This window comes from Rattus norvegicus, chromosome 3 (assembly GCF_021556685.1).
Source record: "Rattus norvegicus strain SHRSP/BbbUtx chromosome 3, alternate assembly SHRSP_T2T, whole genome shotgun sequence".
In the NCBI taxonomy this organism is placed as follows: Eukaryota; Metazoa; Chordata; class Mammalia; order Rodentia; family Muridae; genus Rattus; species Rattus norvegicus.
In genome coordinates, this window is record NC_141536.1 from 22225195 (window position 1) to 22246732 (window position 21538).

Sequence of the window (21538 nt, forward strand, 5' to 3'; positions counted from 1 at the left end):
TCTTATTGGTTTTGATGACCATACTTCATTATCATTACCACACTCTAAATACACAATTCAAAGAGTTGTGATGACCTCATGAAGCATGGTGCTGTGTACGAAATCTACGTTGGAACACTAAATAGTGCTTTTAAGAAATGGGACCACTGGTTGGGGATTTAGCTCAGTGGTAGAGCGCTTGCCTAGCAAGCGCAAGGCCCTGGGTTCAGTCCCCAGCTCCGAAAAAAAAAAAAAAAAAAGAAACGGGACCACTTAGCCCATAGGAAAATACAGGGGGAAAAAACGGTTAGTTTTGTTTACCAGTCAGGCAACCGAGTGAAAAAGCAAGCATTTCTTTGAAAACATAAATTATATTAACTGCTACCTTCTTCTCAGGAAATTCTGCATTAGATAAAATTATTTTTCACAAACTTCCTATAATCTTTTTATTAATTGACACCGAGGGAATGTAGCACCTTTCATTGAAAGAACTGAAGGTGCTTTACAAACATTAGCATTTAAAAAACAATGACATTTAAAAATTTGGATTCTTAGAGATAAATCTTGTAGTTAAATCTCTCCAACTCTGTACATAATTTTCTGGAAGCTGACAAAAGTGCTTCTACTTCTGACAGCGGCAGGCTTTCACAGTACAGGCATTTTCCAACACCTGGAGCTGGGGTTACAGAGCAAACACACGCACACACACAGATCTTAAATGCAACAAACATTTTGAACCTTATTTCAAAAGCAAAAGTCAGCATTTAAGATGTCAAAATCTCCCAACAGCTCTAGACATCCAGGTGGAACAGGAGCTGGTCCAGGTTGCATAATAGATGTAGTCAAGGCTTTTAGGATCACGCACGAGTGAACACATTTAAAGAAACGAGGATGCTTTAGGGAGAAGCATTGATCTATGGACAGCTAGCCAGGAGTCTATCAGCCAAATGAAGAAAGGGAGGAGATGGCAATTCAAAGTAGACAGTTCTCACTGGAGCCTAGAACACTTTATTAGAAACGAAATATATCACAGGCAAATAAAAATAGTTCTTAGCTCCATTGATACAACATAAGGGGTTTTACATTCGGCCTAGATACAGGGAGAGGCAGATTCCCTCGCCTACAGACCTCTGGCTTGCAAGCATCTCCCACCACAAGATTACTCTGTATAGTACATAGCCCTTGTTTAGTAGAGGGATCCAAATATTCGTTTTCAGGCTTACAAAGTCCGATACATTCACTCTCTCTTTCCTTCACAAGTCTAATAGCAAAAACTACTTTTTCCATGCCCCAAAGCCATTATCAGTAGAAGAAAACTCAGGCAAAACAGAGATGGCAGTTAAGGAATGGACAGAGTATTATTGGCACATGCCCAGCTAGTGACAAACAAATGCAGTGCACCATGACTTGAAAATAAGTCACATTACAAGGAGAATGAAAACAACTGTACCAACTAAGCTAGGGAGTGCGAAGTGGAAAGGGGATTGATTGAGAGTTACTGGTTTTACTGGTACAACTTAAAAGCAGTGGAGGGCAAGCACTTAAATACAATTTATGGTAACAACAAGAAAATACTGCAGAGCTGTTCAAAAACCACACCAAGTTATCTGCATCATTAATTCCAGTGTTTCACAATTAGTAAAATACATAGCTACATATTCCTGTGAGATAAAATACCTTTCCACCCGAATTACACCGGGGTTAGGAGACACACACAAAGCTACTGATCCACTATTGGTTCAAGTGTGTGCATCAAATGTCTCAGCCGCTTCTTTCATAGAGCCACACCATTAAAAACTGTACAAGGAGCTGGGTGCTTTGGGACAAATAAAATCAAAATAACATTGTGCTCATTCAGTAAAAGAAACCCTGATGAAAGATTATTTGCCAAGAAGCTTAGACTATTAAGATCTTTATTGCATTTTTAGATAACCTGGAAGCTCTTATCCTGAAGGGGAAAAGTTGTTTTTAAAACTACCTGAACAGATGCTAAAGTGCTTTATCAATCAGCCTTCACATGGATTTCCTGGGATGACGAGAAATTATAAAGGGATACCAACAATTTCATAAGATGGTACATCCCCAAATTATCTATGACTACAGTCATAAGAGATAATGATAATATACATGTCCTTATTAAGTGGACAATTATATATCAAGAACTGATCATCACAACCCTTTAGATAGTCAAATTATAAGCACAAAGCTGAAATATGGTATGACAGACCTTCACAAGAGAACAGTCTGTTTTTTCTCATACTTTAATCTGCTTCAGATTACAGTTCACAAACACAAGGGTTCTGATTGTTCAGCCTTTAAAATTGCAGTTAAAAACTGAATACTTTGTAAAAGTTAAGGTCAAAGGTTACAGCGAGAGAATGCTTGCTATTGAAAAGTACATGTGTTTACTTGATGATACTCATGACAGAGTGTAAACTGGACTGAGCACATTCTACTCAATTGGTATCAAATCAACACATTAATGCTATAAGTATTAAATGTTTTCTAATACTATAGAAATAAAAACATTAATATGGCAGTTATGTTCTTTAGGCACAATTTAGTGATTTTTTTAAAAAAATATTGAATTTTAATTGAAATTTTTAACTCAACCAAAGGGTCAAAAACTCAACAAAGAAAAAGAAAAAAAAATAAGAAAACATAAGAAAGAAAAAGTAACTTTCAGCTAACAATGTAAATTTTTTAAAATTTCTAACACTTAACCTATCTGGGTTTTAAGATTATTTTATTAAAAAATACAAGATTTTTGAAAAAAGATCAGTACAATTATCTTAATGTACAAAGTCATAGCTGTAGCAGTTTTTAACTAAAATTTAAAAACACAACAAGGAGGGCAGCCCTTTAGACCAATTTATTTTATACCCTTTTAAAACATCAAATTATCATCCAACAAAGGACAGTGGAGTTTACAGCTTGGACAAGGGTACATGACTCAGGCATATGCAGTCCATCCTGCCCACTGGACAACTTTGCTGCTGAAATTTCTTAAATCCTACCAAACAAAAACAAAAGGCTAGCTGATACAAATGAGGAGGATTTCCATGTAATTGTCAATTGGCTTTTTAAAAAAGAAATGCTTCCTGTCTCCCCAGAACAGCAAACAAGCAAGAGCTACATGCAGCAATGTGAGTATTAAGACATTTCTCAAGTCTTCTCAAACGAGTCCATGTGGGGATAGGATGAGTGACAAAACTGATAGAAAAACACTGCTATTGACACCATAACAAACAATAAAGTTAGATAATTTAAAATTAAAAAAAAGGCAAGAGGCAGCATTTCAGCAGCAAAGTGCTCAATAAAAAGTATATTGTAGAGGGTACAAGAAAGTTGGGGTAAAAGAGGGCAAAAAGTGGCCAGCGGGATGGCAAAGGCCTCAAAGGAAATACGGCGTCGTGGTTCTGGGAGGAATAACACGTTCTGAATCTGGAACTGCTCGGAATAACTTTGGTTCTCTCGTGTTGACGTCTTTGAAGACCATGATGGAAGCAATGTTTCCACAGCGATAGCAGTAGTTAGGAGCAGACCACACTGTGACCAGCTTCTCGTCAAACATAAACTTATAGCCTTCGTGCACAAGCTGATGTGCTCTGCAGATGAGTTTTAAGTTGTTGATATGAACAAACTGAAATTCAGAAAAGCTTTGTAAGTATTTCACCCAAGTGCTTAATAACCATTCCAAGTAGCAAGTGTCACAAATAAAGTTATCATGATTCTAAACCCCACTCTATAATCATCCCCAAAATTTCCAGTCACTTTGGCCCAAGTCTGTTTTGAAGTACAAGGTCCACAGTTACAAGTTTCTGAGGCAGGCACGGTAATTACCACCTCTACTCTCAGCTACTTGGGAGGCTGGGCAGGAGAACTGCTCGCATCGACAAGTTTAGAACCTACCGCTGCAACACAGTAATAGTAGCAGTGTAGTGGTAGTAAGAGTAGTAGTGGTGGTGGTAGTGGTGGTGATGATGATGATGATAAAAAATTGGCTAGGTTGGTAGAGAGGTAACTAAGAACCTATCACCAAGGCTAATAACAAGAATTTGATCCCAGAATCCACAGGGTAGGAGAAAACTGACTCCTACAAGTTGTCCTATAACTTCTTGACCTCCCTGTGTGTGTGTTCGTGTACACACACACACACACACACACACACACACACACACACATACATAAACAGGCAAATAAACATTACAGAGAATTGAGAGTTTGAAGTCAGCCTGTGCCACCTAGTTAAGAACTGTATCAGGTAAAAAAAATTTCTAGGGGTAAATAATTATATAATTATTACCAATTATAAAACAAAAGTTTTCTATTTAATAACCTCATAACATTACTTTCAATCTTATATGAGGATTTACTGTATGCCACAAAGACATTATCCTTCTTTACAACCTAAAGAGAAAAAGGTTCAGACGGGGTCAAGTCTTTCCATAACTGAGGACAAACCAATGGTCCTAGTGCCTAGATCTATGACTCCATTATGTTGGACCATATCTTGACAGAACATAATCCCTGTATCTGTGAATGCTATTTGCCCATATACTTGTACTTGGCTGTTCTTGATGTATGCACTGTTTTGTATATGTATAGAGCAACTAGGTTCATAATTTGATAAAACTAGTTATAAAATAGGAGATGTAAGAATTTCTATGTATAGCTTATTTGTAATTTATTTACCCTAAAGTTTTAGCAAATAGTTTCTGAATTTTAAAATTGTTGTATTCATGCAACTAGCACTGTAGATGATCAGAAATCAAAGACTGTAATCATAATATATTTTGTAAATTTTAAACAAGAAGTTATATTACTACTGTCTAATTGTTCATCCTAATGGTTCTCATTTCCACCCAGTCATAAAGATTCAGTACATGTCTTAGAACAATATTGGATTCTCTTAGCTCATGTGGTATTACTTTAAAATTTGAAATCAGGCCAGATAGACGGTTTAATGGTTAAGAACAATGGCTACTTTACCAGAAGACAGGGATTTGATTCCCAACTACCACATAGTAGCTCAAAACCACTTGTAACTCCAGTCCTAAGAGTTCTAACTCTCTTCTGGCTTCCTCAGGCATTTCATGCACATAGATGCAGACAAAACATCTACACACATAAAATAAAGAATAAAGATCATACTATGTATAGTGGTGCACACTTTTAATCCCAGCACTGGGGGTTGGGGTTGGGTGTAGAGGCAGGCAGATTTCTATGAGTTTGAGGCCAGCCTGGTCTACATAGTAAGTTCAGGACAATCAGAGTTACATAGTGAAACCCTGTCTAAAACAAACAAACAAACAAACAAACAAACAAAGCTTAAAAATATTTTAAACAAAAAATAAGTAAAATAAAATTTGAATTCAACCAGAATTAGACTGTCAGAATATATGCATGTTTCATGGTTCAGTAGTTAAGAGCACTAACTGCTCTTCCAGAGGTCCTGAGTTCAAATCCCAGCAACCACATGGTGGCTCACAACCATCTGTAATGAGATCTGATGCCCTCTTCTGGTGTGTCTGAAGACAGCCACAGTGTACTTACTACATAAAATAAATAAATAAAAATCTTAAGTATATTAAAACAAACAAGTTGCCTATCTTGTTTTGGTGATCCTGTTACTTAACAATATAGGTACTTTCATTATATAATCTCATTGAACTATTCAGGAAGCATAAATCAATCAACTACAGTAGAAATCTGATACCCAATAACAACCATAATTTTAATAAATTAGGCTATGAGTTAAATATATGAGCTCACCATTTTTCTTTTACCAATAAAAGAACTACTTTTCCAAAAATTGTATCTTTACCTCATTTGTGACTTTTGCTCCAAAAAGCCAACCTGCTCCTCTGGGACTGATTGCCCAAGTGTCCACATCTTCAGGATCTGACCATACCAGGTCACAAAATGCTCCTTTGTGAGGAATTTCCTGATTTCGCTCAATAGTTCGAATTTGATCCAGTGTTTTGATATCAGGAGATAAACCACCATGAACACACAAAATCTGCTCATCTATTAACTAGAGAAAAAAAGAATAACAAAGGATAATAATAAACTCAAATTAAGTCATATACAAATTCAATAATATAAAACTAAGTAAATGGACACAACTGATAAAAATATGTAATGTTATTGGCAATAAAAAATATTTGAAGCACTAAAGAGATTCATATAAACTTACAGCTGCTACTGTGAGCATGTCAAAAACTTTGGTACAGTATCTCCAGGCATTAGCATTTCCATATTTGGTTTGGCACTCATCTGTGAAGTAAACAGATGTGTTTTCATTAATGAAAGCTACTATTAGATTAATGAAGTCTACTATCTAACAATACACATACCCTAATGAAGACTGGGCTATAGCTGTGGCCGGTGCTTACCTTGTGTGTATAAAGTTCCATCTAGAGTACACATACACATGCATATGTATAAATAAGACTTAGCTGGAGAGATGGCTCATCTGTTAAGAACACTTGATGCTCTTGCAGAAGACCTTGGCTCAGTTCTCAGGAGCCACATGGCTCCAAACTATCCATAATTTCAGTGAGTGGATCTTATATTCTCTTTTGGCTTCTGCAGGCACAGTGCACAAATGTGGTACACATACAATGTTCAGGTAATACACACACATAAAATAAAAATAAATATTTCAGGACTATGTTCCCTAAGGAAATTATAATCCTTTTCATTCCAGGAATGTCCCTAAGATAAAGTTTGGAATATTAACCAATATGCTATCAAGGGGAAGCAAATTTTTGATTTCACATTGACCAAATCAATGTTTTGGTCAGTTATGAAAATACCAAGTAATTATATAAAATAGTGCATTTCTTTAATATGAATGCCTTATTCTAGGAGGATGATCAAATCGAATAAGTTTGAGAACCCTTAATTATAGGAGTACAAGTAATTCTTAGCCCAACATTCTTCAGGGCAAAGTTGTTTCTGGAGAGATCTTCTAAAAACTGCAACTAAATTCTGCATCTAGTCAAGTTCTAACAGGCAGAACTGATTAGACTCAGAAGGGTCAAGATGGCTTACCAGTTAAAGGCATTTGCCCCCAAGCCTGATGATCTGGCTTTGAACCCCAGAATCCAAATGGTAGAGAGAAAGACCCAAGTCCTTTGGTTGTCCTCTGACCTCCATTGACACACATACACAGACATGCACATACATTCTAAAGTGACCCCCTCTGCTTCCTGAGTCCCAAGAGCAAAGGCATGAGTCACTACAGCCCAGCTTCCTACATTCTCACAGACATTCATGGGAGAACATGAACATGTGTACACACATACACAAATAAATGTAATTAAAAAAATTAAGCCTCCAGTGTATGTTTTCAGTATGAACTAAGCAACCAATATAACTAATAGCTATTTATAGCTTTAAGTCACTGTAAACCCCATGATAAATAAAATTATTGTACTCCTGAGTAACTACTTACCTTGTTGTTAAATAAAACTACAAGATGAACACACTTCTTTTTTAAAAATAAATTTATTAATTTTTATTTATATGAATACACTATAGCTGTCTTTAGACACATCAGAAGAGGGCACCAGATCTCATTTCAGATGGTTGTGAGCCACCATGTGGTTGCTGGGAATTGAACTCAGGACCTCTGGAAGAGCAGTTAGTGCTCTTAACCACTGAGTCATCTCTCCAGCACCTCCCCCACCCCTTTTAAAAAAGATTCATTTATTTATTTTATGTGAGTACACTGCTGCTGTCTTCAGACACACCAGAAGAGGGCATCAGATCCCATTACAGATGGTTGTGAGCCACCATGTGGTTGCTGGGATTTGAACTCAGGACCTCTGGAAGAGCAGTCAGTGCTCTTAACCACTGAGTCATCTCTCCAGCCCAGAACACACTTCTGAGAAAGAAAAAATTCAACACCAAATTTGGTACTGTTAGCATTTTTTTTTTTTTTTTTTTTGCCAAAACATACTGACATTCTCTCCCCCTTTTGCTCCTTTGACCCACACTGATGACTGCAGTGGTATAATTACACACATGAAGCATTTCTCTCTTTTTTTCTTACACATATATTTTTGAGTATCCATAATATAAGTCTAAAATTTAAAATGCTGCAAAAAAAAAAGCTAAACTTTCTAAGAATCACAATGATAATATGCATGGCAAATTTTATAAATGACTTCAATCAAAATCGAATCACACTAAAAATAAATATTGGGAGGCTGAAAATAAACTGGGAGGTTGGAGTGATGGCTCAGTGGTTAAGATCATTTAACGCTCTTGCAAAGGACCTATACTCAGTTCATAGCATGCACGTCACGCACAGACATACATGCAAGCAAACACTCATACACATAAAATAAAATGCACATATTTCTTTTTGGTCTGTTTTTTTGAGTCAGGGTTTCTCTGTATAACAGAGCCCTGGATATCCTAGAACTTGCTTTGTAGATAGAGTGCTGGTCTCAAACTCACAGAGATCCGCTTGTCTCTGCTTCCCAAGGGATTAAAGGTATATGCCACCATGTCTGGCAAAAATGAACAAATCTTAAATAAATAAAATAAAATACAGATATGGTGGTAGAACATACCTTCAATGTCTGATCTTGGGAGGTACAGGCAGGTAGATTGGTGGTGGTTCTAGGAAGTTCTAGACCATCCAGGGACACAACAGTGACTATGTTAACACATACACACACACACACAGACACAGACACACAGAGACACATACAGACACACAGACACATACAGACACACAAACACACAGACACAGACACACAGACACAGACACAGACACACACACACACAGACACACAGAGACACATACAGACACACAGACACATACAGACACACAGACACACAGACACAGACACACAGACACAGACACACACACACACGCACTTATGTATTTTTAAATAAAATAAAAGATTAGGATACAATCTCAGGCTTGCCACCAAACCTGACAACCCCCAGAACCCACATGCTTGAAGAAAAGAACTAACTCCTATAAGTTGTTTAAATTATTGTCTGACCTCTACTCCTGGCCATAGTGTAAACACATTAGCACTAGAATACACAAATGTTTTTGTGTTTATTTCCATATTCCTTTAAAACAAATAAGCAGCACATTGTGGCATACACATTTAATCTCAGTGCTCAAGACATAGAGGCAGGCAGATCTGAGTGCCAGCTTGATAAATATAGTGAGTTCCAGGACAGCCAAAGCTACGTAGGGAGATCCTGATTTAACAAAATAAAACACATAAAACAAAAAACCTACAAACAAACAAAGGATATAAATCTATAATCCCAGAATTCGGGAAACTAAGGCAGGAGGAGTACCATAATTTTAAGGCCATTATGAACCAGATACTGACTTTTTGACCAGCCTGGGCTACAGAATGAGATCCTGCCCCTAAATAGGGAAATAAGTGTTCAACAATTAAGAGACCGATTTAGGAGAATATTGAATTTCTGAGGCTAACTTGGGACACACAGTGAATTCCAAGCTAGCCTGAACTATAGAATGAGATCCTGTCTCAAATAAACAAACAAATGCTTCATATGCCTTATCTGACATATTTCTTCCCATGTGAGTGCTCAGGCATGGAGGAGACTAAGATTGGCAGTAAGACTGCCACACAAATTCAAGGCCGGCCTGGCCAAGCAGAAAGCTCCAGTCCATCCAGATCTATGTAGCAAAATCCTATCTCAAAATTCCAGAAACAAAGAAAGAAAAAGAAAAAAAGGAAAGGTTTGTGTTCCAGATTTCAGTTTAGGGCTTGAGTGTAGCTTAGTGACAAAGTGCTCAGTTTGTATGCTTGGGCATGTGCCTCCCACAGAAAACAGAAGTATTGAAAATCTGAAACTTTCAAGTGCCAGACCCACAACTTGAAACTTTTGAGTGTCACGGTGGTTGATGTTCAAAGTTTCAGACTTTACAGATGATGATTTGGGGTTGTACATTTTCAGATTCGAGACACTCAATTTGTATTATATAAAATTACTTTCAGACTATATAATATATAAAAATTGTATTTTATATAATATATTATATAATGAAATTATATATTATACATATAAAACATAACTGTGTTTAGATTTGTGTCTTATCCTCAAGAAATCTCATGTTTTTCCAAATATTCCAAAATCTCAGCATTCAGGAGGCTGCCACAGAAGGATCATGTCACCAAGGCCCTCAAGGATGACAGTGACTTCTAGGTCACTTTGGGCCTCTATGGGTCTCTATGGAGACAATCCTGTCAAAACCAAACCAAACCACCAAAAGATTAAGGAAGTAAAAAAGCCGGCTAAGAGCACGATACAGCATTAAGGAAGGACTGGGTATAGAGCTCAGTTGTAGAATACTGGCCTGGTATACATAAGTTCTGGATTCAATCACCCACACTGTCCAAAACAAAAAAGGAGAGGAGAGGGGTACAGAGGGGGGCCACATGCAGATAGAACCCCAGTGTTTAATGTGTATAGCATCCACTTTCAGTAGATTCTAGGGTTTTGATTACAATGTTTGAAGTGAGATCCAGCAATCTACATTTTTTTTTTGTTGTTATTGTTGTTTAAATTGGGGTTGGAAAGACAGCTCAGCAGTTAAGACTGAGCCGTAGATTGGAGTAAATTCCCAGTACCGTATCAGGCAACTTCTAACTGTAACTCCAGATCCAGAAGATCCAATGCCTCTGGACTCTAAGAAAACCAGAACTTATGTGCACACACCTACAAATCGAAACATAATTAAAGATAATACAAAATTTAAAAATTTTTACTCTATTTCTTCATTCTTTGTGCATACTGGAAGTTATGCTGTAGAATGCACATGTGGAGGTCAGAGAATAACCTTCAGGAGTCAGTTCTCTCAGATGAACTCGGGTTATCAGGCTTGGCAGGGAGTGAGTACCTTTACCCACCCACTGGGTTACCTCACAGGCCTACAATATGCACTTTAAACAAGCAGTCAGTGATTCCAAAGTGGGAAATTTAAGATTATATTCTTTTTTTCTACACTAATTTAAAAAGATGCATACCAAAGCCTTAGTAACAGCACTCAGCGTTTCACTATATGGCAAGATTTTCAGTTGACTGGGGGAAATGTGGAGTAAAGCAAAAAGCCCCAAAAAACCAAAAACCAAAACAACATACACACATGATTGATACAACTCCCCCTCCCCCAAAGTAAAATACCACTCAGATCAGAGAAAAGAAGGTCTTACCATAAAATCCGTACACCTGCGTTATCTGTCTACTCTCATGATTTCCTCTTAAAAGTGTAATACGGTCAGGCCACTTAGCCTTTAGTGCAAGAAGATAAGTGAAGGTCTCCAAACTATAGTAACCTCTGTCTACAAAATCACCCTGTAAAGTAAAAGTTTATAGTTACAAACTGTACAATAGTGTAAGAGCCCAAAAGAGCAACAACAAACAGCTGCACAGTGCTTTTAAAAAGTAATTTCTTAAGAAATCATTTAAAAACAGAGTTCTGTCTCTATAAGCATGAGGAGCTTTGTGTCCCTAGTACAGATGAAAAAGATGGCTTCACATGCCTATAATCCAAACCCTGGAGCCTGAGAAGGTGAAGCTTGGCCACCTGGGAAGCCTCCTGGAATCCAGAATTTCTGGCTCAGTAAGAGACTCTGTTCTCAAGACAAGAAATCAGAGAGTAAGCCTGGTCTACTTAGAGAGCTTCAGGTCAGCCAGGACAACACAGTAAGATCCCCTTACAAAACAAACAGCAGGAAAACCCCCCACATATAAAATACTATTTACACTTCCAACTAATGTCTCACTTAGACCAATAATATACCAATATTTAGAAAACAGCTTTAAAAAACAGTAAAAGGGTTTGAGAGGTGGCTCAGTGGTTAAGAACAATGATTACTTTTCCAGAGGACCCAAGTTCTATTGCCAGCTTCCACATAGTAATTAACAACATCTGTAACTCCAGTTCCAGGGATCTGACACTCTCTTCTGGCCTCTGTGAGTGCCAAGCATGCATGTGGTAAATTGACATACATGCAGGCAAAACACCCATAAATATAAAAAAAATAACAAATTTTAAAAACTTAAAAATATTAATAATAATTAAGAGAACTTTGCAATGGCACGTGTTCTTGCAAAAGGCCTGGGTTTAATTCCCAGCACCCTCATATGGTTCACAACCATCTGTAATTCAAGTTCCAGAGGATCCAATACTCCGTTGACCTCCAGTGGCATAAGCATGTAAGACAGAAGACATGTAAGCAAAACATTCATACACATTTTTTAATTAATGTGCTGGAAAGATAGCTTGGTGGATAACTTGCTCTGTGGTATGAGGCCATACTTAAACCCACAGAGAACCAGCAAGGCATGGTGCCATGTTCTAATGATCCAGCGCTGGGGAGGCGGGCGGGACTTCGGGGCTTGCTTTGAGCCGGCTTAGCCTGCTTAGGGAGTCCCAGGGTAATGAGAGGCTTTCTCTCAAGAACAGGTGGACGGCACCTTAGGAACAGCGTCCAAGGTTATCAATGGCCTCCATAAGCGCACACACAAACACACAAGATTCAGAAACAAAAACCATTACATTCAAAAAAGAAAGGTTAAAAAAAAAACTCCGCCATAATAGCAAGTGTGTATTAGGGAAAAGTATGAAATAACAAAGTATACCTGCATATATTTATCCATTTACAAACTAAATTAGGGGTTCTATGTGGTCCTCTTGCCATTACTGCAGTGACAACCAGTCCTACGTATACAGTGATTTATAAATATAGCAACTACATGCTACTATAAGACATGACAAAATATAAAAAAGTACAGACTCACCTTTTCATACATTTAAATAGCAATTATAGAACTTGCATGTAATAAGTCAGGACCTTTTATTTTAAAGAAGCACCTGGCATTACCAGCATTTACATACCATAAATATGTAGTTTGTGTCAGGAACCTGACCTCCAGTTCTGAACAGTTCGCAAAGATCATAAAACTGTAAAAGAAAATCAATATATGCTAATTACAAATTCCTGTGAATGAGTAAGATAAATTGAGAATAAGACATGTATAGAAACAGTTTAATAGATTTCAAATATTTACATTTGAAAGAAGAAATAGTGTATATGCAAAACTGCCAAGAATCTAATTCCTAAACCTAAAAAGCATGAAGGTAAAAACAAATTGGTAGAAACTGGAGAGGTAGCTCAGAGGTTAAAAGCACTGGCTGCTTTGCCAGAGAACTTGGATCCAGGTTAGCCTTGAATTTTGCAATTCCTGCCTCTGCTTCACCAAGAGGAGCAGTGTTTGTTAGCATTCTCATATAATAATGCATACTTTATTTCAAATACTATGTCAAAATCCAACAAGACAAATAAAGATTAATTCACAATATAAAATCTAAAATCATATTAGAATGAATATAACACCATACCACAATATGGTCAGACTACTGCCACCTGCTTTGAGTAAATGATATACTGGTCATTAGGAGTATGAAATGATACTTCTTTACATGTCATTAAATATTTGCTAACATCATCACTTATCAGAAAAGTCTTTAAAAAGTATCAGAAACTTTCAGGCATTTCTTTAATCCTAGTCCTTGAGAGGCAAGGATGGATGGAGTTTTAAGCAAGCCTGGTTTACATACATAGTGAGTTCAAGGCCAGCTGGAGCTATATAGTGAGACCCCGTATTAAGAAAATAAAAGTTAGGTTCATGATTAAACTGAAACTTTCCCAAATCCAAAATTTTCATTAGTAAACTCAAATATTGTCACTAGCAACTGTTTCCTTTAAAATTACTAGTTTACCTCCTTCATCTTTACAATATCTAAGTCTAAGTAACCAGTTTGTCACTTTTCTCTCAAAAGAAAAGCAGCTTTAGAAATTTTATTTATCATTTTACATCCTGCTCACTGCCCCCCTTCTGATCACCCTCTCCTACAACTCTTCCCTCATACTCCTCCTTTTCCTCTGAGCAAGTCGTATCAGTTTTTTTTAACTCATGATTCAAAGTAGCCAAGAACACTTTTCCTTGAGGAAAACTTATCTCTGGGATGTTTCGCATTCCACAGCAGAGCACAGAGCTGCGTATCCTCCACACCAAGAGGTCCTAATAATATTTGCTGCTTGAGTGAGGACAATCTTAAGCAAAACTGGAGTCACTCCCCTTAGTCACAGTAAAGCACAAGAAGATTTTTTGTTTCTTTTGGTTCTTTGAGGCAGGGTCTCTCTACATAGCCATTATCTGTACTAGAATTCACTATGTAGACCAGGCAGACCCAAAACTTGGATTAAAAGTATGCACCATCATACCCTGTGCACTAGAAGTTTCTCTCTCTCTCTCTCTCTCTCTCTCTCTCTCTCTCTCTCTCTCTCTCTCTCTCTCTCTCTCTCTCTCCTGCTTTTACCACTTGCAAGGTCCGGAGGCCCCGTTTAGAGAATCTGTGTGCAAGCTCAGGTAGCTTAGGTAGCCGGTATATGGCCCAATCCACATTTTTTTGAAGTATATAATCTATTCCCTAATCATAATGCCAATGTTTCTCATCACCACGTTATTGCCAATACATTAATTTAAACTCATAACTTGATCCTGAAATTAAAGACTGCAATTTCATATTTATTTTTTACATATTAAAAAGTCTTGGTCATATGGTATGGTGGCACACACCTGTTATGCTACCACTAATAAGCTGAGGTAGAAGGATACCAAGTTTCAGGCCTCAAAAAACCAAAAGAGGGGCTGGAGAGATGACTCGGCAGTTAAGAGCACAGGCTGCTCTTTCAGGAGACCTGGCTTTGGTTCCTAGCACCTGTACTGCAGCTAACGACTATCTGTAATGCCAGACTCCAGTTCTAAGAAATCCCATGCCCTCTTTCAGCCTCCATAGGCATCAGGCATACAGAAAAAATACCCATACACATAAAAACAAACAAACAAACAAACAAACAAACAAACAGACAAGCCAAAATACAAACAGAAGAAGCTCCTACTTATGATCCTAGTACTTAGGCAGCTGAGGCAGGACTGTCACTGTCTAAAAAAGTGTTTGAAAAAGCAAAAAGGAAATAGCGTTTAAGGTAGCTAAACTGTTTTTTTATTTATGAAGCAGCCTCTATTCAGGAACAAATTAGACACATTTTCTCCCTTTACACCATCACATTAGGAAGGGAACTGGCAGTCAGTCAGTTGAATGGTAGAGTGACTGTTAGGAACATATTCCAGGTCCTACTGTCCCAATTATAAAGTATGTCCACAGCAGGGTATGAGTAAACTCCTCAGCCTTTAGTTCCCAGTGAGGAACTTCTCCAGTCAGGTAGTGTTAGAACACTATCAGTAGGCTCTAATGTCAAACTGTAATCTCTAGTCCGTGAGTTAGAATTCTTATAAACAGACAAAGGCAGCAGGTGGTGGCTGAAGAGATGGCTCAGTTAATAGCGTGTGCTGCTCTTCCTGGACCAGTGTTTAATTATTGGCACCTATATTAGGTGGCTCACTACCATCTGTAATTCCCTTGCCAGGAGATCCAACTCCTTTGGCCTCAAAGCACACCTGCACACACATGCACATTACAGTACACAACACACCCAATTAAAATAATAAAATTTAAAGTTAAAAAAAATGAAAAAATTTTAGCAGGTATTTCAGATCCTACAGTCCCAATGGAAAAAAAATGAACTAAATCGCTTTCATCTCATTCTACCAGTGACTTGCTATAAAATTATGCAATATTTCTCTTCTGAATCTTTGCTATTCTCATTCTCAGCAAAGAAATTAGCAGATTTTAATAAGACATAATTGAATGAACAAGAAAGTGCTTAAAATCCAACCATTTCATGTTAACTGTAATTACCATTAGTGTTTATCTTATATTTTGCGTCTTCCACCTTCACAGAATGCCCCACACTGTTCCACAGAACAACACAGCAATCTATATACTTTACAAGTGGAATTCAGAAAAAGGTTATGACGTATTTGACCACTGCTTTTATTTGCCAGTGAACCAAAAACCACTCATGGCATGAAGACTCACACCACCTAATCGCCAGTTGGGTTTTGTTTTGTTTATTTTGCAGCACAAGTTAGAAACAAATGGATCACTGGCAGTACAAACACTAAAACTTCCTTGCGAAATTTACCTGTCCATGTATGTCCCCGCACACTGTTACTGGCGTTGATACAGGCTGAACATTCGACTCTTCCAAGAGCAGATCACAAACATAGTCACATAGCCGCTGAAAGGAGAAAGGAAAGAAAATGCCAAGTTTTACAACAAGTTTTAAAAATAAAGGTAAAAAACAAAACAAAACAAGCAAATCAAACCAAACGTACCAACCAAGGACTAATTTTTATAAAAAACAATTTCCTTCAAAAAATATTTTGTTGCATGAGTATTCTGCCTGCATGTACCCATCTGCTGTGGTGGCTGCAGATCCCTGAAGTTAATATATGAGGTGGTGGATCCAGACCCAGGTGACCTGCAAGACCAGCAAGTGCTCGTAACCACTGAGCCAACCCACTAGCTTCCCCAACATCAAGTCCTTCATTTTTGATGGAAAAAAAACTATTATACATTCAATAAAAAATAAAAATAATTAATTTTTGTTTAAATTAGCAGATAAAAGCTAATAACCTGTAAACCTTGGGAAGGAGAAGCAGGAGGATCAAAAATTCAAGGCCCTTCTTGGCCTACTCAGAGAATTCCAGTCCAGCCTGTGACATACTCCCACCTCCAGAAAAAAAAAAAGAATTAAAACTGCATACTCACCATATGACCTGAGAATTACACTAGGTTCACATGAAAATTGTGATCTATCTGAATAACACAGAATACAACTCAAAATGAACTACTGACATACAACAACCTGAGTTAAATTTCAAGGGACTTCACTGTCAGGAAAAAAAATATCCCAAACATACTACATGATTCCATTTACATACAATTCTTTTACTGCTGTTGTTTGAGACTGAGACAGGGTCTCATGTACCTTAGACTGGCCTCAATCATCGTGTACCAGACTATGTGAACTCATCCTCTGCCTTCATTTTGCAGACTACAGTGTACACCACACCCAGTTAAAGAAAATTCCTTTAAAACACTACTACTGTATCTTACATGCATAGGTGTTTTGCTTGCATGTATGTCCATGCACCACATGCACGCCTGGTATCTGTAGAGCCCAGAAGAGGGCATCAGAGCCCTTGGAAATAGAGTTACCACGTAGGTGCTGGGGATTAAACCTAGGTCCTCTGGAAGAGCAATCAACATTCTTAACCATTGAGCCATCTCTCCAGTCCCTGCATAGATTCTTTACTGGTCAAATTATAGAAATGAAGAGCCAGGTCATAGAGCGTTGGTTCAGCAGGTTGGAGCACTTACCACCATGCTTGATAATCTGAGTTCTATCCACGTGATCCATAAGGCAGAAGGAGAGAACCAATTTCCACAAGATGTCCTCCGACTTCCACATACATGCTATAGCATATACCTCCCCCATACACACACATAAACATATAATAAATATAGAAAGAAACAAGAGCCAGGTGTGGTAGCAAACATCTTTAATCCCAGCATTCCAGGGGCAGAGGCAGAATCATCCCTGTGAGTTCTACAACAGCTTTGTCTACACAGAGAGTTCCAGGCTAGCCAGGGCTGTCTGTGATCCTGCCTCAAAAACCTAAAATGAAAAAAGCCAGCAAGCAAGGGGCTGGGCTCCCAGCGCTGACCAGTATTCAGCTGAATGGTTTGCAGGGTCCACTATGAAGTCAGAGCAGATGCTGGAGGCAGACTAGGATGGCAGAAAATCTGTACTCAAGAGTATGGTCCCACAATTTTGACAGGATAAAAATGAGAATGTTAATGCAGAAAAGTCATCAAAACAGAAAAGGGATCTGCAGTCATCCGCTAACTTGTGCATACATGGATCAGACAGTTGTGCCTGTCCTATTACAGGGACTTGCTGTGCCTGCAAAGGAAAGACCACCAAATTCCATCAGTTTCCAGTATTTGGTTGCTACTGTAGATTTACAGGATTACAGGGCAGCTTTCATTACCATTGAATCTCCTCCCTTCTCTACAAGTCAAAGAACCAGCAGGACAACAGAATTAATTTCCAGGGCTGCAGAAAATAACCGCACCCACATCTAATTTAATCATTACACTTTTTAATGAGTATGCTTACTTAATGAGAATCATCTGTGCGATTTGTTTTCTCAGATTGCCTATTGTTTTCTAAGAACAATCTTCAAAATAATCCGTTAAAACACCTGGTCTGGAGTGACATGGCAGCTCAGTGTCTACAATCATCTGCAATTCCAGTCCAGGGCCTCCAGGGGCACCAGGCATGTATGTGGTACATAGACATAAATGAAGACAAAACTTCCATACACATGAAATAAATAAATAATTGAAAAGGCGATGAGAGGGAGTGTTCTTGTGTAAGGGGATACTCTTGGCACTGTCTTGGGATTCAGTTCCCACACCATAGAAGGAAGCAAGTGAACCTGGCTGGCCTGTGTGAGAGCAGCACAGTAAAGCCTGTCAGCAGGGGCCTCTTTCCAGAAGCTAGGCTACTGTGAAACACATCCGAATCTGACGTCTTCGTGACTGAAGGAGAAACAGGAAATGGCTGTACACTAAATGGTGTCACCAGAGGTATCTAAGATGACTTTACAAATGGTTTTACTGGCAACAGAAAAGACAGTTCAATGGGGTAAAGGCACTTGTTCCCAACAGTAAAGAGCTGAGCTTGATCCTCAGAGCTCACATGATGGAAGAAGGAGAACTGACTCCTTGCAACTCCTGCAAGTTATCCTCTGCACCATGACACATGTACACACATTAACGATAAACTAACTAGCTAGGGGCGGGGGAGGCAGGTCGCATACATGTGTTTAATTCCAGCATTCAGGAGACAGAAGTCAACCTGTCTTCACAGTGAGCTCTGGGCCAGCCAGGAGTACACAAAAGACCCTGTATCAGAACAGGAAATAAATAAAACAATTACAAGAGAGAGATGGCTTCCGTGCTTCTCAGCTTTTGTGCTGTTCCTGGGTAGGAGCACAGCTCTGCAGCACAGTCTGAGGCACCTTGCTCCCAAAGCAGCAGGAATGAGGCTCGTCTAAGAAATATGGCCTCTCTCTCAGGGTTCTCCAACATGTTTTCTTTTGTTCATTCTCTTTTAATGTATCTGGGAACACCCAGAAATATTTTTGGTTTAAATTTAATATAACCTGATTTATAACCATAACTATGGATCTATTCTAACTGCAGTAAGGGCTGCCTCTTAGCGGAGGAAAGTATTAGGTATAGAGTAGTTCTCTCATTTAAAACATGTATTCCCCTCTAGTCTATAAATGGAGTCTGTTTGGCTAGCAGTTCTTTCACGTCTATTAAGAGTACAGAAAAACTGATTTAGGACAGGTTACTAAAGCAGAATGAATTGTAGTCATATCTTGGTCTCATTGCTGAATTAACTCTATGACCTCTCACAAGTTATCTTAAGCTTACAGTCAGCCTCAAGCTTTTCAGGGAAAATGAAGGATGATAAAAACAGTCTCCATAAATAAACATTTAGGCCAGGCAGCAAGTATAAGCACAGGCAGAACAGGAAGAGCCTAAGTGGAAATGCTTTCTAAGTGGGCAGTCCTCAGTATCAGCCACCTCCTAGGCATAAAAAATAGGGGGAGGCAGTAATCATATTTCAGATGAAATGTGGAAAGGTCACTGCTTGCTGAATGCTGCTTATTACATTAGGCTGAAAATCCTTCTTATCATTAATATGGAAGTCTAGCATAATTTTAACTAACATAGTGATTTCCCTGGCAGGACTGGATGGCAGGACAACTTAAAAACTACTAACTTTATCTGGAGGGAAAAAAAATCTGCAAAATTTACTAAACTAATTGTGGAAAACAATACTGATATTAAAGTTATTGACATATCAGTTATTAAAGCATATTCTTAAGGCAACTATAATTAAAGTAGTTTGATAGAAGAATAAAGTGATGAGTACAATATAAGATTTAAAAAATAAATGCATCTACAAAAAGGTTAGAATGTAGTTAGGGCAGAGCTAAGGATGCAGTTCATTCAGCAGTGTCTGTGGAATGTAGAGAAAATCTCTTGTGTACTATATGGATGAAGCACCTGTCAATTAAAGCTGATTGGCCTGTAGCTGAGGCAGATAATAGGAGGAAAGAGTTCTGATAGGCAGTAGGATTCAGGGAGTGAGCCAGGTGGGAGAGGAATAGCCCAGGAACACGGAGGACAGAAGCATAGGGGCTGAGCAGAGGTAACCAACCATGTGGAAGAACTTAGAATAGAATAATGTGATGAGTAATTTATGAGCAAATTGGAGAATAAGCCAAACCTTATGGCCAAGATGTCTGAATAGTCTGAGTCTCAGATTTGTTATTCCAGAAGCTTGGGGACAGGAGAAAAATCCCCGATTTTGCAGCCAAACATTTGCAAAGCCTTGTGTTTGATCCTCACTACCATATAAACTGGACACAAGGGTACCCCTTATAATCCCAGCACTTTGAAAGGGGATGAGGAGTTCAAGAACACCTTCAACTATATAGCTGGAGATTAACCTGGGCTACGAGACCTTGTCTCAAAGAAACAAAAAATAAAAACTAAGGGGGCTGGAGAGATGGCTCAGCGGTTAAAAGCACTGACTGCTCTTCCAGTGGTCCTGAGTTCAAATTCCAGCAACCACATAACCACCAGTAATGGAATCCAATGCTCTCTTCTGATGTGTCTGAAGACAGTTACAGTGTACTCATATAAATAAATAAACAAATAAATAAATCTTTAACAATATAAAAAGTAAAATCAATGGTTAAATAACAAAAATTGTTCTTGAGTGGCTGACTTTAGTTTCATTTCTTCCTCCTACTCCTGTTCTTTTTTCTTTGAAACAGGGTCTGCCTGCCTGGCTGCCTCCCTTCCTCCCTCCCTCCCTCCCTCCCTCCCTCCCTCCCTCCCTCCCTCCCTTCCTCCCTACAGGGTCCTGGCTTCCTTTAACTCCCTATGTAGACCAGGCTGACCTGCCTGACCAGGTTAACTCTGCCTGCCTTTTGCCTTCCAGGGACTGTGATCAAAAGTATACACCACAATTTCTCAAAATCACTAAGTTAACTTTGGTTTGGGATTAAGACAGAATCAGAATTTCTAACAATTTCTCAAACAGTTCTGTAATTCTGTACTATGTATATCATTTTAACATCAAAATATGCATCAACACTGAAAAAACTGAAAATGTTGTTTTTACAGTATCAAATATTCTCTTTAGACTTATAAACAACACATTCATTTTACTAGTATGCAAATTTGCTTCTACTTTAATAAGTGATAAAATACATGCACTTCAAGAATGGCAACTACTGGGGCTGGGGATTTAGCTCAGTGGTAGAGCGCTTACCTAGGAAGCGCAAGGCCCTGGGTTCGGTCCCCAGCTCCGAAAAAAAAGAACCAAAAAAAAAAAAAAAAAAAAAAAAGAATGGCAACTACTACTACTACTACTACTATTACTACTACTCTACTACTACTACTACTACTACCACCACC

The 21538-nt window shown here is 38.3% G+C and overlaps 1 protein-coding gene across 2 annotated transcripts in view; it reads right to left on the minus strand.

Moving 5' to 3' along the window:
- Positions 1 to 967: 967 nt before the first annotated feature.
- The window catches only part of Ppp6c (protein phosphatase 6, catalytic subunit), a 32346-nt gene continuing 11775 nt past the window's right edge, over positions 968 to 21538 (minus strand). Inside the window, exons 2-7 of one of the 2 annotated variants that reach the window (XM_087647436.1) lie at positions 16107 to 16202; positions 12893 to 12958; positions 11205 to 11346; positions 6179 to 6258; positions 5807 to 6016; positions 968 to 3622 (exon numbers count right to left, since the gene is read on the minus strand). In XM_087647436.1, the coding sequence (XP_087503562.1) occupies positions 3374 to 3622; positions 5807 to 6016; positions 6179 to 6258; positions 11205 to 11346; positions 12893 to 12895 (684 nt within the window). In that variant the 5' untranslated portion in view covers positions 12896 to 12958; positions 16107 to 16202 and the 3' untranslated portion in view covers positions 968 to 3373. 2 annotated transcript variants of the gene reach the window in all.